This window comes from Mustelus asterias, chromosome 22, assembly GCF_964213995.1.
Source record: "Mustelus asterias chromosome 22, sMusAst1.hap1.1, whole genome shotgun sequence".
In the NCBI taxonomy this organism is placed as follows: Eukaryota; Metazoa; Chordata; class Chondrichthyes; order Carcharhiniformes; family Triakidae; genus Mustelus; species Mustelus asterias.
This window is the reverse complement of record NC_135822.1, coordinates 36,663,515-36,687,466: the sequence shown is the minus strand read 5'-3', so window position 1 is coordinate 36,687,466 and position 23,952 is coordinate 36,663,515. Positions and strand designations below refer to the sequence as shown.

General features: G+C 43.6%; 1 protein-coding gene across 1 annotated transcript in view; it reads left to right on the top strand.

The window, feature by feature from the left end:
* Window positions 1–829: 829 nt before the first annotated feature.
* Window positions 830–23,952, top strand: part of nphp4 (nephronophthisis 4) — a 479,472-nt gene continuing 456,349 nt past the window's right edge. The window contains exon 1 of the mRNA XM_078239167.1: window positions 830–1,021. Within this exon, the coding sequence (XP_078095293.1) occupies window positions 863–1,021 (159 nt within the window). The 5' untranslated portion in view covers window positions 830–862. The remainder of the gene's footprint in view (window positions 1,022–23,952) is intronic.

Below are 23,952 nucleotides of genomic sequence, written 5' to 3'. Positions count from 1 at the left end.
CTCCCCTCCCCTCCCCGTAACCCCCCTCCCCTCCCCTCCCCGTAACCCCCCTCCCCTCCCCTCCCCGTAACCCCCCTCCCCTCCCCGTAACCCCCCTCCCCTCCCCGTAACCCCCCTCCCCTCCCCGTAACCCCCCTCCCCTCCCCTCCCCGTAACCCCCCTCCCCTCCCCTCCCCGTAACCCCCCTCCCCTCCCCTCCCCTCCCCTCCCCGTAACCCCCCTCCCCTCCCCTCCCCGTAACCCCCCTCCCCTCCCCGTAACCCCCCTCCCCTCCCCGTAACCCCCCTCCCCTCCCCGTAACCCCCCTCCCCTCCCCGTAACCCCCCCCCGTTACCTCCCCCCGTTACCTCCCCCCATTACAACCCTCACCTCCCCCCCTCCCCGTTACCTCCCCCCCCTCCCCGTTACCTCCCCCCCCTCCCCGTTACCTCCCCCCCCTCCCCGTTACCTCCCCCCCCTCCCCGTTACCTCCCCCCCCTCCCCGTTACCTCCCCCCCCTCCCCGTTACCTCCCCCCCCTCCCCGTTACCTCCCCTCCTCTCCATTACCTTCCCCCCCTCCCCATTACTTCTGACTCTCTCAGCCCGGTCTCCATGGTGATGGACAGCCGGCGACGCTGCCTCGACCACTTCATCCGATGGGCGGGGGGTGCAGCTTTTCTCTGGACAACAATGTGAGCAGAGTGCAATTGTTCACGACTGGAATTTTTCCAGGTAGGATGTTATTATGTTTACTGTGTGCCGGTTGTGTGTGCGCGGTTGTTGCTGGGGAGGGTGGGTGTTGTTGTTGGGGAGTGGGCTGCCCGCGCTCCCCGGGCTGGCGGTGGTGCAGCCCGGGCTCGGGCCCGGCTGGCCGTTGCTAAGATGGCGGCGGAGCGGGAGCAGGAGGTGCCGGCTGTTGGCTGGCGCGGCCGCATCACCTGGGGCCTCCCGCCTCACTACCAGCGCTACGCCGGCCTGGTGGACGCGCCCGAGGGCTTCCAGCTGCTGCTCAGGACCATGGAGGGGCTGCCCTTCAAAGCGGTAAGGATGGGGCAGGAGAGACTCTGGGAGAGGAGGAGGAGGGGCAGCATAATCACAACGGGCTGAATGGTCTCCTCCAGTGCTGTGAACCCTCTGGGAGATGAGGGCAGAGTTACCCACCTATTGCTCAAACCCAAATCAAATGGAGAGCAGGAGATGGTGTATCTGCCTGTCTATGGACTGAAGAGATTTTTTTTGAACAGGAGTGTCTGCTACCTTTTAGTCTTAATACTTGATTATGAGTGCTGTTACATGTTTAGTGTGTCCAGAAGAAATGTAATTCTCACTCTGAATTAGACTTCAAAAGCCTAGTTTCTGTTAGTGTTCAGTATTTTTTCCTTCAAAATTTGTTAACTCTAGTTTCCACACAACTCGGACCATGAAAAAAATCTAAAATAACAATCGACAACTAACTTTTTGAGAGAGAATAGAGCGAATGTTTCGAGCCTAGATGCTCTGACGAAGGGTCAACCTTGGCTCTATTCTCTCTCCACACATGCTGTCAGACCTGCTGAGATTTTCCAGCATTTTCTGTTTTTGTTTTAGATTCCACCAATAGCAGTATTTTGCTTTTAACTAACTTGTTGACATCTTGTTGCAAAAGTTACAGACTATGCACCAGTGTTCTCTGAATCCTGGAAATGTTCATGTTATTTTGTCTCATTTATTTATCTGATTTTTATTTTCAATTCCTACCTCCAAGTCTTTGACATCTTGCTAAAAGGGTCATCATCTTGTAACTCAGGATGGCAAATGTGCATCATCAATTGGAGTGCTGACCTTGTTTGGATTTCCCATTGTAGTCGAAGAATCTTAAGTTTGCTGGCTGAAAGCAGGGCCGTGGTGACTATTTGCTAAACCATGGTGGAGTACTGTGATTTGTTTTACTATGGATAGGGTAAGGAGGTAGGCCCCAAACCCCATGCTGTTGGTGTTCATCTGATCCACAGGCTAGCTGTCTAGCCAACTGAACTAATCAATCCCCCAGCCTAAAAATGCAGAGGCAAATTGTAGCTTCCCTTCTGCCTATTAAATTAGATCAGCTAATAACCGTTTTTGATCTTGCGACTTGGTACTACGATTCTATCTGCATCATTGTCCAGAACATTATGCTACAAGGTGGATTCACTAATAGTGGGAAATCTGTATGCCATGGATCTGTATGGTCAGAAGGGAGCAAGGCTCTGTGGGTTTTTGTAGTGGACTTTGTGGTTATTAGAGAAATCCTCTACAGGATTTCTGGACCTGTGCAAAAAGGACAAGAAACAGTATGGCAATCAGATTGAAGAATCTTTGGAAAGCTCAGAAATGCCTGTTGGAGTCTTCAACTCAATACCCAACCATATGCAGAGCGGGAGTAAAGATGAGGTTGCATGTATGAGGTAGATTAAAGAAACAAACAAAAAGTAAATATTTTTAATTTTTGAAAATCTCCAACTTTCACTAAATCTGAAGGAATTAAATTTCACACTTGTGCAAGTTAATCTTGCGTGCTAGAGAGGCTGTTCGGTAATAATTAAGATTTATTATATTGTTAAAAATTCATTTATATCTTTTTACCCTATCTTTCTCTGGGTGCCTAGTAGGTAAGTACAGCAATTTTACACCATTCATATACTTCAAAGCCAAATCTCTCTTTGAGATACTGGTATAGTGCAGTGTTTGGAGGAGCAGGGAAACTCGGATGGCAACTTTCTGATTTCTACGTATAACTCTACATGTGCGGATGGTAGAATTTTACTCAATAATAGTGAACACTAATAGCCTCACTTATTTCCACTGCAAAATCTAGAGTTCTATGTGTAGTTACTGCTTTGAAGTAGCAGCAGTTATTACTGATGTGAACTGGTAACTTGATTATTCATGGGTTCAAATCCCACCATGACATCTGGTGGAATTTGAATTCAATTAATAAAATCTAGAATATTGATTGTCGTATTGACCCATCTGGTTCACCAATGCCCTTTGGGGAAGGAAATCTGTTGCTGGGGGAGGTAGTGGAAGCGGATGCGGTAGTAACTTTTAAGGGGCGTCTTGACAAGTACATGAATAGGATGGGAATAGAGGGATATGGTCCCCGGACGGGTAGGGGGTTTCAGTTAACTTGGACAGCATGGTGGATGCAGGCTTGGAGAACCAAAGGACCTGTTCCTGTACTGTAATTTTCTTTGTTCTTTGAAATCTGCTGTCCTTGTCCAGGTCTGGCCTACTCTTTCAGAGAATCGGTGCAGACGTGAGGGGCTGAATGGCCTCCTTCTGCACTGTAGGGATTCTATAGATTCTATGTGGCTCGACCCATAGCAATGTCGTTGATTCTTAACTTTCCTTTGAAATGTTCAGTTCAGGGGAAATTAAGGATGGGAAGCAAATGCTGGCTTTTCCAGTGACACCAACATCAAATGAAAGAATAAAGAAAAAGAAACTGTATCATGCAATACAGACGTAATTTTAAATAAGCAAACTATCATATAGTATAATACAGAAGGAGGCATTGAATCCACGTGCTTGAATTGGATCTTTAGTAGAGTTATCCAATTAGCTCCATTCCCCTGCTCTTTCCCCATAACCTTTTCTTAAAATCCATTCAAATGTTTATCTAATTCCCTATTATAATCTTTTATGAGCCGTGCCAATAAAACATACTGTCCTGGCCAAAAGTGGACTTGTAACACCACTTTGCCATGTTGAAAACCAAATAACAGCAGAGCAGCGGCTTAGGATCATGGTGTAGAGGGTAACATATTGGCATGGAGAGAAGATTGTCTAGTTTACAGGGAAAAGAGTAGGCATAAATAGCTCATTTTCTGGTTGACAGGATAATACGAGTTGTTTGCCATATGGATTAGTACTGGGACCTCAACTCTTTATAATTTGGATAAAGGGGCTGATGGCATAATTGCTAAATTTGCTGATGACCCAAAGCTCAGAAAGTAAGTTGTGAAGAGAGGACATAAGGAGGCGACAAAAGGATATATGTAGGTGAGTTGGCAAAGATCTGGCAAATGGAGTATAATGTAGGCAAATATGAGGCTATTCATTTTGGCAGGACAAATATAAAACTAGGCCTCTTTTCTAAATAGAGATGGCAGGGCTCTGATATACAGAGGGATTTGGCTGTCCTCGTGCATGAATTAATGTGCAAGTGCAACAAGCAATTAGGAAGGTGAATAGAATGTTATTGTTTATTGCGAGGGGAATTGATACAAGAGTAGGGAGGTTATCCTTCAGTTTGTATCATAGAATCCCTATAGTGCAGATGGAGGCCATTTGGCCCATTGAGTCTGCACTGAAAACAACCCCACCCAGACCCTATCCCCTAACCGCACATATTTACCCTGCTAATCCCCCAACCTCACATATTTACCCTGCTAATCCCCCGACACTAAGGCACAATTTAGCATGGCCAATCAGCCTAATCTGCATATCTTTGGAATGTGGGAGGAAACCGGAGCACCTGGAGGAAACCCACGCAGACACGGGGAGAATGTGCAAACTCCACACAGACGGTCACCCGAGGCCAGCATTGAACCCAGGAACCTGGTGCTGTGAGACAGCGGTGCTAACCACTATGCCATAGTGCTGCCCCACAGGGCATCGGTGAGATCGCCTTATTTATGGAAAGATATAAATGAATTTGAAGAGGTTCGGAGAAATTTTACTAAATTGACACCTGGAATAGGCAGGTTGGCTTATGAGGAAAGGTTGGACAGACTAGAAGAGCATGAGGTGACTTGATTGAAACATATAAGATCCTGAGGGGACTTGAGAAGGTGAATGTGGAAAGGATGTTGCCTCTTGTGGGAGAATCTATAACAAGGGGCTACTCTTTCATAATATGGCCCAATTAGGACAGAAATGAGGAAAAGCTTTTTCTCTCTGTAGGTTATGGAAACATTGGAATTCCCTTCCTCAAAGGTGGCAGAGGCAGAGTTACTGTTAGTAAATGATATGTGGCAGGATGTTGTTTAGGCAAATACCTTTCAGTTGCAAAATTATTTCAGTAGTGAAACTATTGATTTCTTCATGTGTGTATGAAGATGCATTTCAGAGGAGCATTTGATGTGACAGTGGTGTGCAGAATGACAACTCCGGAGATGGTTTTGAAACAAAGTTTAGTTATGTTCTGCTATTTGACCTTTGCAGGTGTTACAAAAGGCTCTCCAGTTTATTAATACCACCTTAATATTGGAGTGTCTAACTATGATTTATATTTACACATCAACAAAAATAAAGTGTCCGCTGTGTTTGGAACCATTATTTTATTGAATTGACGAAAAACGGAAGATAAGTAATTTATTAAAAGATGAGGGTCATATTCTCACTTGCAAGTTTCTGGAGGATTTCAGTGATGCAGCTGAGCTGGATATTCTGATAAATATCGCAGGACAATAATCTATTTGGAAACTTATTGGCCTATGCAAATTTATCATTTTGGTGAGCCACTTTGCTTTGTGACTAATGCAGATTAATATGGCACACAGTGCCAGTAGCGCAGATGGTAAAAGAGTGAAATTCAGTTTGAGAAGCAGCAATGTCAATACAATGGTACATTTTATTGTTGATTCAGGTCAAGTTGTAAAATTCAAGGTGTCACTCTCCTAGTTCCAGAAAGGTAAGTATATAGGTGAATTCTCATTTCAAAATAATCTCGAAGTTCTGAAGTTGAAAAAAACCCTACATAATTACAGGGAACGTAACTACATTACAACAGTGACCAACTTCAAAGGTACTTAATTGATGGTAAAGTGCTTTACGACGTCCTGGGGTCGTGAAAGACAAGTTACAAATGCAAGTTCTTGTTTACCCCAAAACAAAGTGGCAAGAAGAAAGTTGACTTTAATTACCAAAGATCCAAGGCATACCGAAGAGGATGTCATTTAGTAATAAAAAGCTTGATAGTTAAGCGGCTCAAAGTACTTCAGGAAGGACAAAATTCATTTCCAATGTGGTGAGTTTTAGAGTTTTTTTTCACATCTTGTACAATAAACGTAGTTGGAAAGTATTGCATATGATGTGTATGTTAATTTGCCAAAGCTTTATAAAGTCACTGATACACACAGAATTTTTTTTATACATGTATGTTCCGCAGATACACATGACTTGCATGCTGTGCTCCACTTGCCTAGTATCTGCAGAAATTTTCCCTTTTCCAATGGCCTTGTGTCATAAATTCTATAATATTTTTATCCGCAGAGTGAAGTAATGCACATCCAGCTCTGCTGAATCCATCTACAAAACTTTAGCCACCTCAGAAGATAACAAAAAGATGCTTGAGAGAAGAGCTTTGAAAGAGGAATAAAATCATCCACACTCGCCAAGCATTTACTATTTAGGAAGGGAAATCTGCAGCCTGTTGCTGAGCTGTGAGAAGGCCCATTTCTGTTGTGGGACTCTGTGAAGGGCCTGTCTAAGTTACTGCAAATATAGGAGGGACTCCAAAAACACATCATCCGCATAAAGCAGGTGACTCCTCAACACCCCCACTGCCACTTCAAAGCTGTGTAGATGATGGTTCATGCTGCTTGATGGAGACCACTGAAGAATGTCACTGCCAGTGTAAATCTGAAACATCCTTGTGAAGATTACTCTGGTTAAACTCCATAATATTATTCATTTAGGCCACAAATTTGGTGGCGTATGTTGTCTAGGAGGGGCAATCTACTTTTCAAATCTTGTGAAATGCCCTCATTCATCTAGAATGCTGCTGTTTGGCGTTCCCATGAACCCTTTGTAGGCTCCTCTGTCGGGTTTGTGTGTCTGGCATTTTCTGTTACTGTGGCCCTTGATCTAGACCAAGGTCTGTATAACATCCTTCCAAATCTCAGCAGCCGCTTTGTAAAGCTGCAAATGGAAATGAGTAACCGAGTTTCAGTGCTGAGGTCATTCATACCTTTCATAAACTTTCAGTAGACAGTGAGTTTATCTTTCGTCTTGTCGTATTATGTATATGTGACTTAGTGGAATGTTTATATATTTATACTTATCTGAAACATTTCAAATGTATCTTTGAAGATTGTAACAGATTTTTTGACATTTAAAAAATGAAATTGATATTTCAGAAGTAAAATTATTACACATCTCTCATGTCTTCTGTGTCATGTTTTGCCTCTCCATTGGCAGTTTTTTACACTCCAAATGGATTCTGAAGCATGGTGGCTGTTCACTACCTGAAATAAATTGATGCTTCCTGGACTGTTCAGCCACATGTTCCAGCTGACATTGGGACTGTTCAAATGGAAAGTATTGAGATTTAATTACAATAGTCAATTATAATCCTGTAAACCTATTCAGTTATCATCAGCCTAGATTGACTACATGCTGTGTACATGCAGAAAAGTGCACTGTCATAATGCTAGGGCAATTAGGATGGGCAATAAATGTTGGCCTAGCCAGTGACGCTCACATCTCATGAATTAATTTTTAAAAAATCAGCACATATTCAGAATGGTATCCACATGGATATTGGGTGGAATTTTGCAGTCCTGCTGCCATGGGAATTGTAGTGAGTGGGATAGGACCATGCAAAGGCCTGTTGACCTTGGGTGGGATTTTCCGGTCTTGGGAGCGAGCATGGCCGGAAAATCCCGCCCATTGAGTTTATTGTCCCTTTTTCTTCTGGAGGAATTGAGTATTGCTCGAGAAAATTTCCCTGGAAGAAGTAGCCTTTCAAACCTTCACTCAAATGGTAATTTTTCATACTTTTGGGACAACATTCTTGGATCCTTTCTCGCCAGACCTTTGCGCCAGTGTACGTTCTAATGGATATATCTGAAAAGCAATCAGGAAAGCCAACCAAGCTGATTATTGGCCTCTCCTGCCACCTTAGCCCATGGGTGCTTAGACTAATTGTGGTAACCCAGTTGTGATCAGATAAAAGAGCACAGACCTTTGAATTGAACCGGGTACCGCTAGTCTGTACAGCTTCGGTGTGTGTTAAGCGATGCCTTTTTGAATGATTTTTTAGAAAAAGTTAATTTCTATCAGGGAGTTTAATCCACTATTTACAAAATGCCAATAACCAATGGTATTTAATCCTTGGGCAAAATGGTGCTGAAGACATATGGCTGTGCAGTTTTTGCAAAAGGATGCAAGAAGCTTCCCAAATGTCTTGGGTTCTATTTTTGACATGGGTGCAACTTGGTGATTTTTTTTCTTAATTTGTTCAATAATTTTAAAATGCTGAAGATAATTGCCTGTTCAGAATGAGTCACACATCTGTGCTGTAACCTTAATCAATTTGCCCAATATCACAGGGGCCATAGTATTTGTGTAAAAATGACTGGAAACACTTCTTTGTTTGTGGAAGGAGCAACAAGTGTTATTTTTGTCGGAGGTACACCATGGAAAAGTGACAGGTTGACATGCCTCAGCAGGGTTTGTGTAATTGCATTGTGTTTATAAGTGAATGAATGGAAGATAATAAGATTTGTCAAGTTCTTTTTAATTAAAATGCCCTTGAAATAGAATGGGATATCAATGTATATACCAGTACTACTTCAAGAAAAGGTTCTCTTGTAGTTATATGTTGAAACTGTTGCTCAGGTTTGCCACCTCTGTCCTATATGCTATATTCTGACATGATGGACCAGTTTGTGTGCATTTACATCTAAAACAGGCCTTGTTGGTCTGACCATTGATTCAAGGGCCAGTTCCATCCCCCGAGCTCTCGTATGTGACAGTTTTATTTCAGTGGCCCTATTGTCACTGCCAAGGCTGAGCTGTCACCACAGATGGGTCAGATACTGAATGACGTTTTGCTTTGATGTTAAAAAGAAAATTAACAATGTTATAGTTCTTTTCATATCCTTGGAACATCTGAAAATGATTGTGGCCATTGAATTATTTTTGAAGTGTAGTTAGTGTTATTAAAGTTTATTTATTAGTCACAAGTAAGGCTTACATTAACACTGCAATAAGGTTACTGTGAAATTCCTCTAGTCGCCACAGTTTGGCGCCTGTTTGGGTCAATGCATCTAACCAGCAATTCTTTCAGAATGTGGGAGGAACCAGAGCACCTGTAGGAAACCCATGCAGACACTGGGAGAACTTGCAAACTCCACACAGTGACCCGGGTCCCTGGCACTGTGAAGCAGCTATGCTAACCACTGTACTAACGTAGGCAAAAGCAACCACCAATATACATTCAAAAATCCTGCAAGCAACAAAGAGGTGAATGTCCTTTAATCTGTTTTTGGTCATCTTTGAAGGGTAAATGTTGGTCAACAGAGCTTCCTGTGCTTCTCTGGATAGTGCGTAGGATCAATTTTGTCGAATAAACTGGCAGAAGATTTTATGCCTTATTCCTTCAATACTACACTGAAATGTCCATCTGATTGATGTGATCAGGCCATGTAATGTGGCTTGATTCAGGTGAGAGTGCTACCACTGAGCCAAGTTCAGTCTGAGGTTTGGTGAGTTGTGGATGTGATGAGTGTAAGAGAGACAATACAGATAAAATTTTCAAAAAAGTATCAAAGAAAGCCAAGAGAGAGATTAGAAAGGCTAAGACCAAGATTGGCAGACAGTGTGGCAATGAAATGTTCTTTTATATGTATTTAAAAATAGAAAATCACAAGGCTGGAAAAGACCATAAGTCCATTTTGTCCCTCTTCCTATTGGCCTACAGGTTGCAACAGAAGCATTACACTTGTTCCATTTGACCGTGAAAGAGATCTAATAAAGGCTTGCATTTGTATAGCACCTTTCTTGAATTGGGATGTCCCAAATATCAGAGCCAGTGAAATACTTTTTTTTGAAGAGTAATTATTGTTATAATGTAGGAAATATGGCAGCAAGTTTGGTGCACAGCAAGATGCCACAGACAACAATGTGAAAAAATTTATGATGTTGATAGATAAATGTTGGTTACAGCATTGGGGAGAACTACTCTGCCAAGCTAAATAATGCAGTGGAATTTGTTATGTCCACCTAAAAGGGCAAATGAGATTTAACTTCTCATCTGAAAAACAGCATCTCTGACAGTGTTAACATTCTCAGTACTGCACTAGATTTAATCTACTACTGCTTACAAACTTGCTAGATTAACTATTCCAAAACACAACCATCCTCTTGGTGCTTAATGAATGCTTACTCAGTTTATATAGAGGAAGGTGAAAGTGGGACTAAGGGCAGTCTGGTGAAGATATGGAAGAACTTCTATTGGAGCATGAAGGCTCAGTGCAAATATGAAATATTAAAATGGAAACCCCTTTGCAAAAACTGGGACTAAAATGTTTATTTTATCACTTCGGCAAAGACAGTAATGATTTCTGTCTTCCCAATGTGTAATTGGAGAAAACTTTGCATTCAGTACTGAGTGTTGGACATGCAGCATGGCAAATTGGAGACAATGAATGGGTTGAGGTTATGTGTTTTAGAATGAGGTGAGAAATAAGGTTGGGGACTGTAGAGGTAAGCTTGCAGGAGTGGGCAGAGATTACAGGTATCCATGAATTTGGGAAGTGACAGCAAGTTCAAAGACTTTTAAAGATGAAAGAGTGACTAGAGATGGGGCAGTAGCTTGCAAGAAAAGGGGTGTGGCATAGCTTTCTTTGAAGAGAGGGTTGACAACACAGAGAAGGGAGGCAACAATGCAGAGTGTTTTTTTTCCCAGTGGCGACTTTACTTTTATGTTTTGTGAGGGTGGGGGATGGAGAAGAGATGCCAGTCAGGTGAGAAGTTGTATCTCGGGAAGAATGTGATATCTCACCTGCAAAGATCGGCTGAATATATTCGGATTTGTCCCTGGGACTTTGAAGGTAACCGTAGTTTCAGACATGGCACAGCTGGTAGTTGTAAAGCATGTTTCCTCCGTTTTTATCACTCATTATAGGCATTGCTGTCCATTAATGCTCTGGAGTGCCAAAGAGGGCAACATTTTTTGCGCCTATTTTATGCAGCATAATTATCAATACAAAATTATAAAGGGTTTTGATAGATCAGATGGGACAAAATTGTTTCTGCTGTAGGAATGCTGGTAACAAGTGGACACATTTAAGATGCTTGGCAAAATATTAATTGGGGAAATCAGCAAATTTTATTCTGCACAGTGAGTTGTCACGATCTGGAAAGTACTAACTGAAAGAATGGTGGAAGCTGATTAATTAGTAACTTGCAAAGTGAAATTCGATCTGTACCTGAGTAGGAGAAATTTACAGGGCTACCTGGAAAGAGCAAGGGAGTGCAACTACTTGGATGTCTTTTGAAGAAAGCTTGTACAGACACCATGGGTGGAATGAACTTCTGTAATGTATGCTTGGACTTTTCCTTAATTAGCCACGGTCAGCAATTACAATAATGCTGTGCCTTTTGATGTAGGAAAATGCCCCAGTTTACTCCTCAGGCACGAAGGGAAAAAAATTGACCCTGACTCACAGAATGACAGTGGGGGAGGTGGCCATGGCAGTGAATTCTGAGGAGACAAGTGATATGGGGAGCTGTATGGGTTTAGGAAGGGCGTTCCAGAACGCGCAGCCTCGGCAGCTGAAGGCATAGCCACCAATGAGAGGGTGACAGGAGCAGTATTGCAAAATAAACCAAAGCCAGAGGAATGGAGAACCTAGAGGATGTGGAGGTACAGAGATAAGGAAGGGTGTGGTCTGAAAAGAGTTTAAACTTGAAGATGACGATGATAAATTCGAGGGTCTGGGAGTCTAGGAGCTGAAGCAGGTCAAAAAGGACAGGGCTGATAGGCAGATGGGACATGTTGCAGAATAGGAGAGATAAACAAAGTGTAGATGAACTAAAGTTTGGGTGGATGATGGGAAAGTTTTAAAGTTTATTTATCAGTGTCACAAGTAGGCTCACATTAACACTGCAACAAAGTTACTGTGAAAATCCTCAAGTTGCCAAAATTGGCCAGGAAAGTATTGGAATGGTTTGTTTGGAAGAGGCAGAGATGTGGCTGAGTTGAGGCTGGAGATGAGTGATATGGAGTTGGACATGGGCAGTCACTTGTGTCTTCTGTGTGGGGTCAATTTGGCTCCGGGTTAAAGTTTTATCCAGCCTGAGACATAGGCCAGGGAGGGGGTTTGAGGGTTAGTGACAAATACAGACTTTGTGGCAGGGCTGAAGATGTGTTTGGCTTTGTCAACATTTACCGAGAGGAAATGGGAAATCACCCAAGACTGGATGTTGAACAAAGCAGTCTGATTACACAATGGCAATGGAAGAGGTCAAGAGAGAGGGAGTAAAAGCATAGAGTTAGTTGTCATCAGAGTACATTTGGAAGTTGACGTCATATCTGCAGATGATGTTACCTAAGGGGATAGTACGTATAAGATGTCGAGTCCAAAGATGGATTCTTGTTGGACTCCCAAAATGATGATGTGGAAGCAGTAAGAGCAGTCATAGCTAAAGCTGCTCTAGCCATGATTGCATAAATAAGAATGGAACCACTAAAAGTAGTCTCCCTGGTCTAGACGTTGGAGGAGAGGCATTTGTAGTAAGAAAATGTGGTCAATTGTGTCAAAGGCTGTATCAAGACCGAGGAAGAATACGCCGTTACAGTCACGGAAGATGACATTTGGTTTGGGATATTTCACAATTTTAGTAGTGGCAGAAAGCTGATTTGAGGGGGTCCAAAGAGGGACTGCAGTCGAGAAGGGCATAGTGGTTTCCTTCTGTGTCACTTGCTCCCAGGCTCTATTTGATTTGATTTATTATTGTTACGTGTATTAGTATAAATTGAAAAATATTGTTTCTTGCGCACTATACAGACAAAGCATACCGTTCATAGAGAAGGAAAGGAGAGAGTGGAGAATGTAGTGTTACAGTCATAGCTAGCGTGTAGAGAAAGATCAACTTAATGCGAGGTAGGTCCATTCAAAAGTCTGATGGCAGAAGGGAAGAAGCTATTGTTGAGTCGGTTGGTACGTGACCTCAGACTTTTGTATCTTTTTTCTGATGGAAGAAGGTGGAAGAGAGTATGTTCAGGGTGCGTGGGGTCCTTGATTATGCTGGCTGCTTTTCCGAGGCAGCGGGAAGTGTAGACAGAGTCAATGGATGGGAGCCTGGTTTGAGTGATGGACTGGGCTTCATTCACAACCCTTTGTAGTTTCTTGTGGTCTTGGACAGAGCAGGAGCCATGCCAAACTGTGATACAACCAGAAATAATGCTTTCTATGCATCTGCATCAGTTAGTGAGAGTTGTAGCAAACAAGCCAAATTTCCTTAGTCTCCTGAGAAAGTAGAGGCTTTGTTGGACTTTCTTAACTATAGTGTCCACATGGAGGGACCAGAACAGGTTGCTGGTGACCTGGACACCTAAAGCGTGAAGCTCTTGACCCTTTCTACTTCACCCCTGTTGATGCAGACAGGGGCATGTTCTCCACTACGCTTCATAGAATCCCTACAATGCAGAAGGAGGCCATTCAGCCAATGGAGCCTGCACCAACTCTCAGACAGAGCATCTTACCTAGGCCCTATCCCCTTAGCTCCACATATTTACCCCACTAATTCCCCAACCCACACATTTTGGGGCACTAAAGGGCAATTTAGCATGGCCAATTCACTTAACCCGCACATCTTCGGACTGTGGGAGGAAACCAGGGCTCCCCGATGCCAAAAAAAATAAACATTTATGTAACTCAATCAAAAGTCTGATCTGACACAATTAAACACCTTTCTTGTTCCAACAAGCTATTCTTGAGAATGATCGAACATGTTCAACTTGCCAAGCATTGGTTCTTGATCTCAGCTAGCATGAATATCTCATATTCCACCCCTCACATTCACTTGTTTCTTGCCCATTAGCAGCTCTTATGCCCAAGGTCCTGGAAGGTCTGTTCTGGTCACCATCACCAACTCGGATCTCCAATGTTCTTTCATGACTATGCAAAGGTACCTTCTTGAAAAGTTTACATCAGCAAATTCATTGGAATTATTACAAAATAACTTTTATCTAATGCTAGCTTTACATTTCAGCATCAGATTGTTGCATGATGTTGTAACTTGAACTTTACCAATATGAATGACAAATATCTCGCAGAAAGTCTCAAATTATTTCGCCAGTTCTTCAAATCCAAGTAAATTGCCATTTAAACAAATAAAATTTGCTACTCCAATTAACATTTTAAATAGGCCGGGTGGGGCTGGAGCACTTTGAAGAAATATTCCCAACCTAACATTTTGCCTCTAAAGCAGACCAATTTACTCCTTCAGAACACCCAACAGTCCTCATCTCCAAACCATTAAATCTGACAGCTGTGGATTTGGGTGCATCTGGCTCACAACTTCTGACTAAATGCCATGCCTTCCTCTACCAGTCCAGGTTATAAGGACAACTCCAGCCAACTCCATAACAAGCAACACCCTAATTCCCCTTCCCCATTCCAAATGTGAAGAACTCACAATGGCCTATCTCAAAAGATCAAGTCCTTCCACTCAGTAGGCATCACTTGCCACAAGAGATTAAGTCTTTCCACTTCCCAACCCTAATATCATGGTTAGTTTCTCTTACATCTTCCCCTTTGGCCTATCAACTTCAACTCCTCACCAAATAATCACTTGCCCTTGGTATATTGCTCAACACAAGGACTCCTTTTCGTCAGACTATCCTCCCAGATGTCAAGATTGCAGTAATCAGCCATTCTTCAAATCAAATATCAAACCTTCCACCCTTTCCACCAAATCACCAACTCCTTTCAATCTGCGGGGCCTAAAGTATCACTACCCAACTCCGTGCTCATTTCAGTGATCATTGTTTGAAACGCTTCTGTTGGATTTACACCGGGCACAGAACATAAGCTGATCTTGTTAAAATCAAAACAAAATGACTGAAATTGTGACACACTATTCCAATCACACCAGCCATCCTTCAAACCCATTAATTTGGCCTTGCTTTGGGGCAGTGTGACAGCTTTATTAGCTGCTTTTGGAAAAGACCACATGAAGCTCTAATTTACAGGCACTGTACAATGCTGTTGCTGCATTAGAGGAAATGGTTAAGCTAGATGTCTTCCTGCAGTCAGTGACTATCTCCTTCATTTTGTTGACGTTGAGGGAGAGATTCTTGTCGTCGCACCAGCTCACCAGATTCTCTATCTCTTTCCTGTACTGTGTTGCATAAGGAGTATAGTAAGGGGCTGAGGACACAGCCTTGTGGAGCACTGGTGTTGAGGATGATCATGGAGGAGGTGTTGTTGCCTATCCTTACTGACTGTGGTCTGTGGGTTAGGACGTCTCGGCTCCTGCCTCCACATTGGATTTTCTTCCACTTTATTTTTGCTTGGTTCTCCTTCCTGTTTTGACAAGGTCCACCAATTATTTGCAATACCTTTCTAAATTTTGCAACAACTTTTGGCCCTGTTACTTCAAACCGCGTACATTATGATTTTCCAATTCCCCAACCAAATTAACTGTCTATAGTTATTCTATGTGCTACGTATGAAAATGTGCTGATTGAGGGAAGTTACCTGTTGTCAGAAAGTTTCTCTTTGAGCTAGATTGAGAATTTAGCTGCTCTGAACTGACCCTTGTGCTCAAAACTTTAAGTCCACCTTCTTTGGTGGAGGAAACTGATAAAATGTTTTGCAGTGGAACATGCGTATTCCCCAAACATTCACTTTTCACTTTTGTCATTCTGTTTCCGTTCCGATACCTTTTCACATTTAATTTGAATTCCACCATCTGTGGACGCTGGCTGCATTTGTCTGAACGAATTGAGACGAGTGCTTCCACTTTCTGCTGTCTAAATTCATGAATGACAGGTGGTTGGTGCTGTTGAATTCATCACCTACATTGGCTGCGGAAGACCTCCATATCATTAGCCCCCTTGACATTGCAATTTCAGTTGCATCATTGAAAATGGGAATTGTTGTCCCTTGTCAGGATCAAAAGAGTTTAAAAATAATTGAATCTAATGTTGACATGGATTCTGCTTTTTGTATGTGGCAGTAATTGACAAAAGTTTTCTGGAAATCACGAACTTTTTAAGTTTCTATTTCTCCCGAAGGATAGCCTGCTCGATGCTGCTGTTGTTCTCGCGAAGAGCAGAGTCCGGAATGAATTGCTTGTAATTACGAACTTGTGTCTATGGTGCTTTAAAAGAGAGAGAGGCAAAGGGGCGGCACGGTGGCACAGTGGTTAGCACTGCTGCCTCACAGCGCCAGGGACCCGGGTTCAATTCTGGCCTCGGGTCGCTGTCTGTGTGGAGTTTGCACGTTCTCCCCGTGTCTGCGTGGGCTTCCTCCAGGTGCTCCGGTTTTCTCCCACAGTCCAAAGATGTGTGGGTTATGTTGATTGGCCATGCTAAATTGACCCTAATGACAGGGGGATTATCAGGGTAAATATGTGGGGTTACGGGAATAGGGCCTGGATGGAATTGTGGTCGATGGAGACTCGATGGGCCGAATGGCCTCCTTCTGCACTGTCGGGATTCTATTCTATGAAAGGGAGGGCAGTTATTACAAAAGGAAAATGAAGCAATGACTTGGACAGAAAGCATCAGGATTTTATTTGAGCCCAGAATCATCAAAACAAGTCAGGAGTTGAGGATTTATCCCACGTGTCCACATCATACTCCTCTCTTAAAGTCTTCTTTAATACATCTGACCAAACGTCTGTTCGTTCCTCCTCATCTCTCCTCTGTCTTGGCATTTGTTTTTACATCTGTGTCAAATGCCTTGGGATGTTTTTCTATGTTAAATGCATTCAGTAATTGTTGGTCTACTTTGAAAGCGTCTGTGAAGAGATTTTTTTTGTTGAAATCAGTGGCACTTGGTAGCTTCAGTAATGTAATTTCATTTCACTCCTGAGGTATTAAGATGTAAAGTGTCAGATTTATATTCTACTTTTCAATTATGATTGCTGGTGTGAAAGTCCGAACCAATGACCTGTTAAAAAATCTATTTTACTATTGATATCACCATACATGTCATTTAAGTGGCTGGAGCTAATACATTGCTTCTAGTGACAAAAGCGGATTGAATTTTTCTGAGATCTACGATGTGTATCACTGCACCCACTTGAGCTCAAGGCCAGTGTAAATGTGGTCCATCTCAGAGGCTGGTTTTGTGTAGCTGTCCTGTGACCTGAATCTCTAATCGCCCTAGCATATGTTCAAATCTCAACCTGAATAATCCCACTCAGAAGCCATGGGATGGCTGGTGTCTGTTCTCTGCTGTATGTGACCTGTTGCTGAATGGGAAAGAGTGTCATTCTCTCCCCCCACCGGCCACCAACCCTGTGACACTACTGTTACTATTTTAAAAAAAATGTTTCGGTGAAATTGTAAATGAGTTATCATCCCATTCTCCTCTTCATTTCAAAGACATTGACTTGCGTTTTAGTGTGAATTACATATTGCAAGGATTAAGTCGAGCTGTCTGATCTGACTGTTACCATGGAAATAGTTGGCATAGTTGTTCTGCATCAGAATCAAGCTTTTCAAATGGATTGATCTTTAGCTGTGGAAAAATTCTCTTGCGTCTTACATTTTCTAAAATCGCGGCATCTAGCTTGCAAGGGGAATTTTAAAACTGTAACACTGGGAAGCTTCTAAATTGTGCCTGGATCGTAGTGAGGCAAAGCTGGCACAGGACACAAGATTGATGGGAAACCTCAGTGACGAAAGGAGATGCGCTTTTGTCTCGCTCCATAATACTCTCTTTCATTTAAAAGAAACACCCATTTTGCATTAACAAAATGGGTGCTTCATTTAAATTGTTGCAATAGGTAACACTATTGAATCTGTTTCTGCCAGTGTTCAGACACTGTATTCAAGATCATAAATTGCTGTGTTTTAAAAGAAAATCTCCTAAATTCACCAATAATTGCACAGTGTTGGCCTCCTTATTTAAGGAAAGATGTAAATGCTTTAGAAGCAGTTCAGAGAAGGCTCTCTAGACTAAAACAAGGGGTGGGCGGATTGTCTTATGAGGAAAGGTTTGACAAGTTAGGTTTGTGTCCACTAGAGTGCAGAAGAATCGGAGGCAACTTGATCAAAACCATTCAGGTCCTGAGGGGTCTTCACAGAGTGTCTTGTTGGAGAATCTCAAACTAGGGGTGACTGTTTAAAAATAAGGGGTCGCTCATTTGATACAGGGATGAGGAGATATTTTTTTCTGAGGGTTTTTTGTCTCTGGAACGCTCTTCCTCAAAAGGCAGCGGAAGCAGAATCTTTGAATATTTTTAAGGCGGGGATAAATAGATTTTTGATTAACAAGGGGGTGAAAGATTATCGGGGTTGGCAGGAAAGTGAGTTGCGGTCACAGTCAGGCCAGCCATGATCCAATGAATTGCAGAGTAGACTCGAGGGGCCAAGTGGCCTACTTCTAATTTGTGTATTTATGTGGCTCTTTTTGCCAATTACTTTAAATCTGTGTCCTCTCAATACTGGCCCAGCTATCGGTGTAAGCAGTTTCTCCTGATTTACTCTTATCAACTCCCTTCATTATTTTGAGTATCTTACCATTCCTTCACCTTCTCTGCTCAATGATGATCAATCTCAGCTTATGTAGTCTCCCCACTTTAGCGCACTCCTATGTGAACAGACATGATCGAGTGTAATGCTGGTTTAACATCCTGATTGATTTTTATTCCCTATTAAAGTCAATACAAAGTAATAAATGGCAGAGTATAAAACTGATGTTCCAACATCTGTCAGTTTTCCTGCCTGGCACGTTAAGTTAAAATTACTCCCATAGCTTTGAAGCTGTTAATACAATATTCTGAGTTTAGCTCTTGCAGATGCTGCAGAAGTCTGTAACCTGTTTGCTGTCTCTCTGCAGGGCATGCGATTAATCTTTTCCGGGAAGTGAATTGAAAGGATGGCAGTGCTCAATGCTGCCGGGAATTTAAAGTTGGCAATACAAAAAAAATCAGATAATTAGATGAAGGTTTTGTTCTGCGCCATTGACTTTTAGTAAATTTTTGTGTCCTTAGAGCAATAAAGCTGATATGTCTCATGTTGTAGATAGTGCGGAACGTATTGACCCCACAAATCCAGAGAATTGTGTGTTAGGATCCCATTTTTCAGCTGAGGGTCAGAATTTTCTTCACAGTCCTCCATCTTCAGAGATGCAGCATCCTAGAAAATAGACTTTTGTTCACAGATTTCCAGCGATAGCAATCATGATGAAAACTCCCCGCTGAATAAGGGTGCAGAGTGGAGACTGAGTTAGGAGAGAACCAACAAAACAAAGGAAAAAAAGCAGCAGTAAAACTGATCTAAAGTGTTTTCATACTATGATGTGACAGCTCCTTCATGGCTGTAGGTTTAATTCTTTGTAATTGTTAATACCTAAATCCATTATCCACTGTAGAAACTGCCAAAGGACAAATGACTTGTACTTATCTTGCTGCTTGAAAAGAACCCACCCTGTGAAATTCAGAATTGGAGTGACTGGGGAGTCATGTGGAAAATTGTAACTGGTATCAGTTCTCAGCTATCAAGGGAAATATTGTTGTTGAGGGAGGATATGGGAAATCAAGAAAAGAAACCTTAGTAAAAAAATGATCTATTTCATCAGTGACTTGCATTAATAGAGCACCTTTAATCAGAGAATCCCTACAGTGCAGAAAGTGGCCATTTGACCCATCGAGCCTGCACTGACAACAATCCCACCCAGGACTCATCCCTGTAACCCCACATATTCACCCTGCTAGTCCCCCGACATGAAGGGGAAATTTAGCATGGCCAATCAAACAACCCAATCTTTCAAATGTGGGAGGAAACCGGAGCACCCGGAGGAAACCCAGGCAGACACTGGGAGAACATGCAAACTCCACACAGACAGTGACCTGAGGTCGGAATTGAACCTGGGTCCTTGGCATTGTGAGGCAGCAGTGCTAACCACTGTGCTACCGTGCTGCCCTAACATAACATAATAAGAGGTCTCACAACACCAGGTTAAAGCCCAACAGGTTTATTTGGAATCACAAGCTTTCGGAGCATTGCTCCTCCGTCAGGTGAGTGGAGAGGTAGGTTTCACAAATACAGTATATAGAGACAAAGGCACAATTGCAAGTTAATGATTGGAATGTGTGTCTTTTCAGGTAATCGAGTCTTTACAGGAACAGACAGTGCAAGTGAAGAGAGGGATAATCACAGGTTAAAGAGGTGTGAATTGCCTCAAGCCAGGACAGTTAGTAGGATTTTGCAAGCTCAGGCCAAATGGTGGGGGTTACATGTAGTGTGACATGAACCCAAGATCCTGGTTGAGGCCGACCTCGTGTGCGGAACTTGGCTATCAGTTTCTGCTCGCCGCTTCTGCGTTGTGTGTCTTGAAGGCCGCCTTGGAGAACGCTTACGCGAAGATCGGAGGCTGAATGCCCGTGACTGCTGACGTGTTCCTCGACTGGAAGAGAACACTCCTGCCTGGCGATTGTCCCGCGGTGTCCGCTCATCCATTGTCATAGCTTCTGCATGGTCTCGCCGATATACCACATCTCGGGACATCCTTTCCTGCAGCGTATGAGGCAGACAACGTTGGCCGAGTCACATGAGTATGTACCTTGTACCTAATGGGTGGTGGTCTCGTGTGATGATGGTATCCATGTCGATGATCAGCATGTCTTGCAGAGGTTGCTGTGGCAGGGCTTTGTGTGGTGTTGTGGTCACTGTTCTCCTGAAGGCTGGGTAGTTTGCTGTGAACAATGGTCTGTTTGAGGTTGCATGGTTGTTTGAAGGCAAGTAGTGGAGGTGTGGAGATGTCTTTGGTGAGATGTTCATCCTCATTGATGACATGTTGAAGGCTCTGAAATAGATGTCGAGATGTTCGTCTTCATCAATGACATGTTGAAGGCTTGGAACCCCCCCCCCAATCTATGCCCCACCCCCTTGGCACTGCCCAACTGACATTTGTCCCAGGTGGGTGCTGCTAGATGGGCACTGCCCAACCATGTCCCCAACCATCAGGGGGCTTCAATGGCCTCTGAGCCTCCCAGCATGGCCATCACGCCTGGTCTTTGCGAATGGAGACCAGTAGTGATTCTTGCTGGGTTCATACCTGAGGGTCGGGAGATTCTGGGAGCTGGGAGAATCCGGTGTCGAACGGGCCAAGCGTATTTAAATGCAACTTTAAATATGCTAATTGACCATGTAACTTTCTGGGTGCGATCCAGTTTGTGCCAGTAGAAAGGGACCAGGACAATTTCAAACTGTTTGGTGTCGGGTGCGAAACCTGAGTAGGTGCGCATGCAATTCTCTGGGATAGGCGCAATCTGCACCAGGTTCAGCGAGGCTGGAAAATCACCCCTATATATCTCAATCTATGACCGGAAATGGGCCAAAAGTGACATAATTGAAAAGTGGACTGGAGAAAGCTTTAACAAAGAACAATACAGCACAGGAACAGGCCCTTCGGCCCTCCAAGCCCGTGCCGCTCCCCGGTCCAGGATTGAATCCTGAGTCCAGGATCCCCGCCCAATTTTCCAGCCTATCTACATACCAATATCCTATCCACCGAGCTGTCCCCCACAGCTACGATGCTTTGTTCATTACACCTATTAACTCACCCCCACCCCCCCATTCCAGACCATGTGATCTCCAGGGAGAGTCGAAAACCCAGAGTGAAAAACCCCAGGGCCAATATGGGGAAAAAAAAATCTGGGAAATTCCTCTCCGACCCCCTGAGGCGATCGAAACGAGTCCAGGAGATCACAATGGCCCTGATCGGAAAATGCTTCCCAACCCTAGTCATTTCCACTTCCACGAGAAACAAGGAACAATTAGCCCGCGCCGCTCCCTGGTCCAAACTAGACCACTCTTTTGTATCCCTCCATTCCCACTCCGTTCATATAGCTTTCTAGATAAGTCTTAAACGTTCCCAGTGTGTCCGCCTCCACCACCTTGCCCGGCAACACATTCCAGGCCCCCACGACCCTCTGTGTGAAATATGTCCTTCTGATATCTGTGTTAAACCTCCCCCCCTTCACCTTGAACCTATGACCCCTCGTGAACGTCACCACCGACCTGGGGAAAAGCTTCCCACCGTTCACCCTATCTATGCCTTTCATAATTTTATACACCTCTATTAAGTCTCCCCTCATCCTCCGTCTTTCCAAGGAGAACAACCCCAGTTTCCCCAATCTCTCCTCATAACCAAGCCCCTCCATACCAGGCAACATCCTGTTGCTCACCGGCCTATAATTACCCGGGTTATCCTTCCTACCCTTCTTAAATAACGGGACCACATTGGCTATCCTCCAATCCTCTGGGACCTCACCTGTGTCCAGTGACGAGACAAAGATTTGCGTCAGAGGCCCAACGATTTCACCTCTCGTCTCCCTGAGCAGCCTTGGATAGATTCCATCAGGCCCTGGGGATTTGTCAGTCTTTATATTCTCTAACAAACCTAACACTTCCTCCTTTGTAATGGAGATTTTCTCCAACGGTTCAACACTCCCCTCCGAGACACTCCCAGTCAACACATCCCTCTCCTTTGTGAATACCGACGCAAAGTATTCATTTAGGATCTCCCCTCACTCCCCCTTTTAATCCACCACTCACTGTTTATATTCATTTGTATTTTTCATCCACTCTCTAGAATGGAAAATGAAACACTCTAAGCTCCTGCCGATCCTGTTTCTGATTTATGTTTGCTCAAGGGAGAATTGTGAGAAATGTTTGTGCTTATTCTTTTGACATTGTTTATAACGTGTACCATGTAGCAGTAACATTAATACACATATGACTGTATTGCAAATTGGTAAAGTTGAACTGAAATCAGTGCTGCATGATCAAGATTTCTGCTTGTGTTCTGAGTCAGGTTGTATTTTAATTTTCCTGTGAGATCTGAAAATTACAAAACCAGTCCATTTTAAAGTCAAGCTGCTGTCAAGCATAAGCTGGTAAGTGCATGTTTGTCTTAAAGCAACATATTTTGATTCACTTGTACAGTTCAAAAATAAATTTTTAACAGCGGTGAGCTAATGAAGAAATAGAATAGAAGATAGAAACCTACAGTACAGAAGGAGGTTACTCGGCCATCAAAACTGCACCAACAATTCCTATCCCAGTAAACACATGTACTTACCCTGCTAGTCTCCCTGACACTAAGGGGCAGTTTAGCATGGCCAATCAACCTAACCCACACATCTTTGGACTGTGGGAGGAAACCAGAGCACCCGGAGAAAACCTGCGCAGACACGGGGAGAACGTGCAAACTCCACACAGACAGTCACCCAAGGCTGGGATTGAACCTGATTCTCTGGCACTGTGAGGCAGCAAAGCTAACCACTGTGCTACTGTGCTTTGTGCAAGTGGGGAGTCATAGAAATCATAGAAACCCTACAGTGCAGAAGGAGGCCATTCGCCCCATCGAGTCTGCACCGACCACAATCCCACCCAGGCCCTACCCCCACATATTTACCCACTAATCTCACTAACCTACGCATCTCAGGATTCTAAGGGGCAATTTTTAACCTGGCCAATCAACCTAACCCGCACATCTTTGGACTGTGGGAGGAAACCGGAGCACCCGGAGGAAACCCACGCAGACACGAGGAGAATGTGCAAACTCCACACAGACAGCGACCCGAGCCGGGAATCGAACCCGGGACCCTGGAGCTGTGAAGCAGCAGTGCTAACCACTGTGCTACCGTGCCGCCCTTAAGTCATTTTACAGCAGGTCCCAGTAAGGACCTCCATTATGAATTGAATGAGGTGATGTCAGACAGGGCTGCAATAGAGTGGTACTGCTCACCTCAATGCGTCTGCACCTCAGCGATAGGAAAAGACAGCCATCATTTTCATCATTCGTAACGGAAGTGTGTTTGTATGGATGCCAGGGAAGAATTGGCTTGGCGGTGATGCCCTCCACTGCCAACTAGCCTGCCCTTGCTCCTTGTCCATACAAATGAAGAATGACTCCTTCAGCGAGGGCTGAAGAGGTTGCTTATGGAACGGTGTGTCTTCATGAGTTTGGGTCTTCTGAAGAAGATGGGGGAAACATAGGGCAGGGTTTAACAAAATCAGTTCTGACAGATTT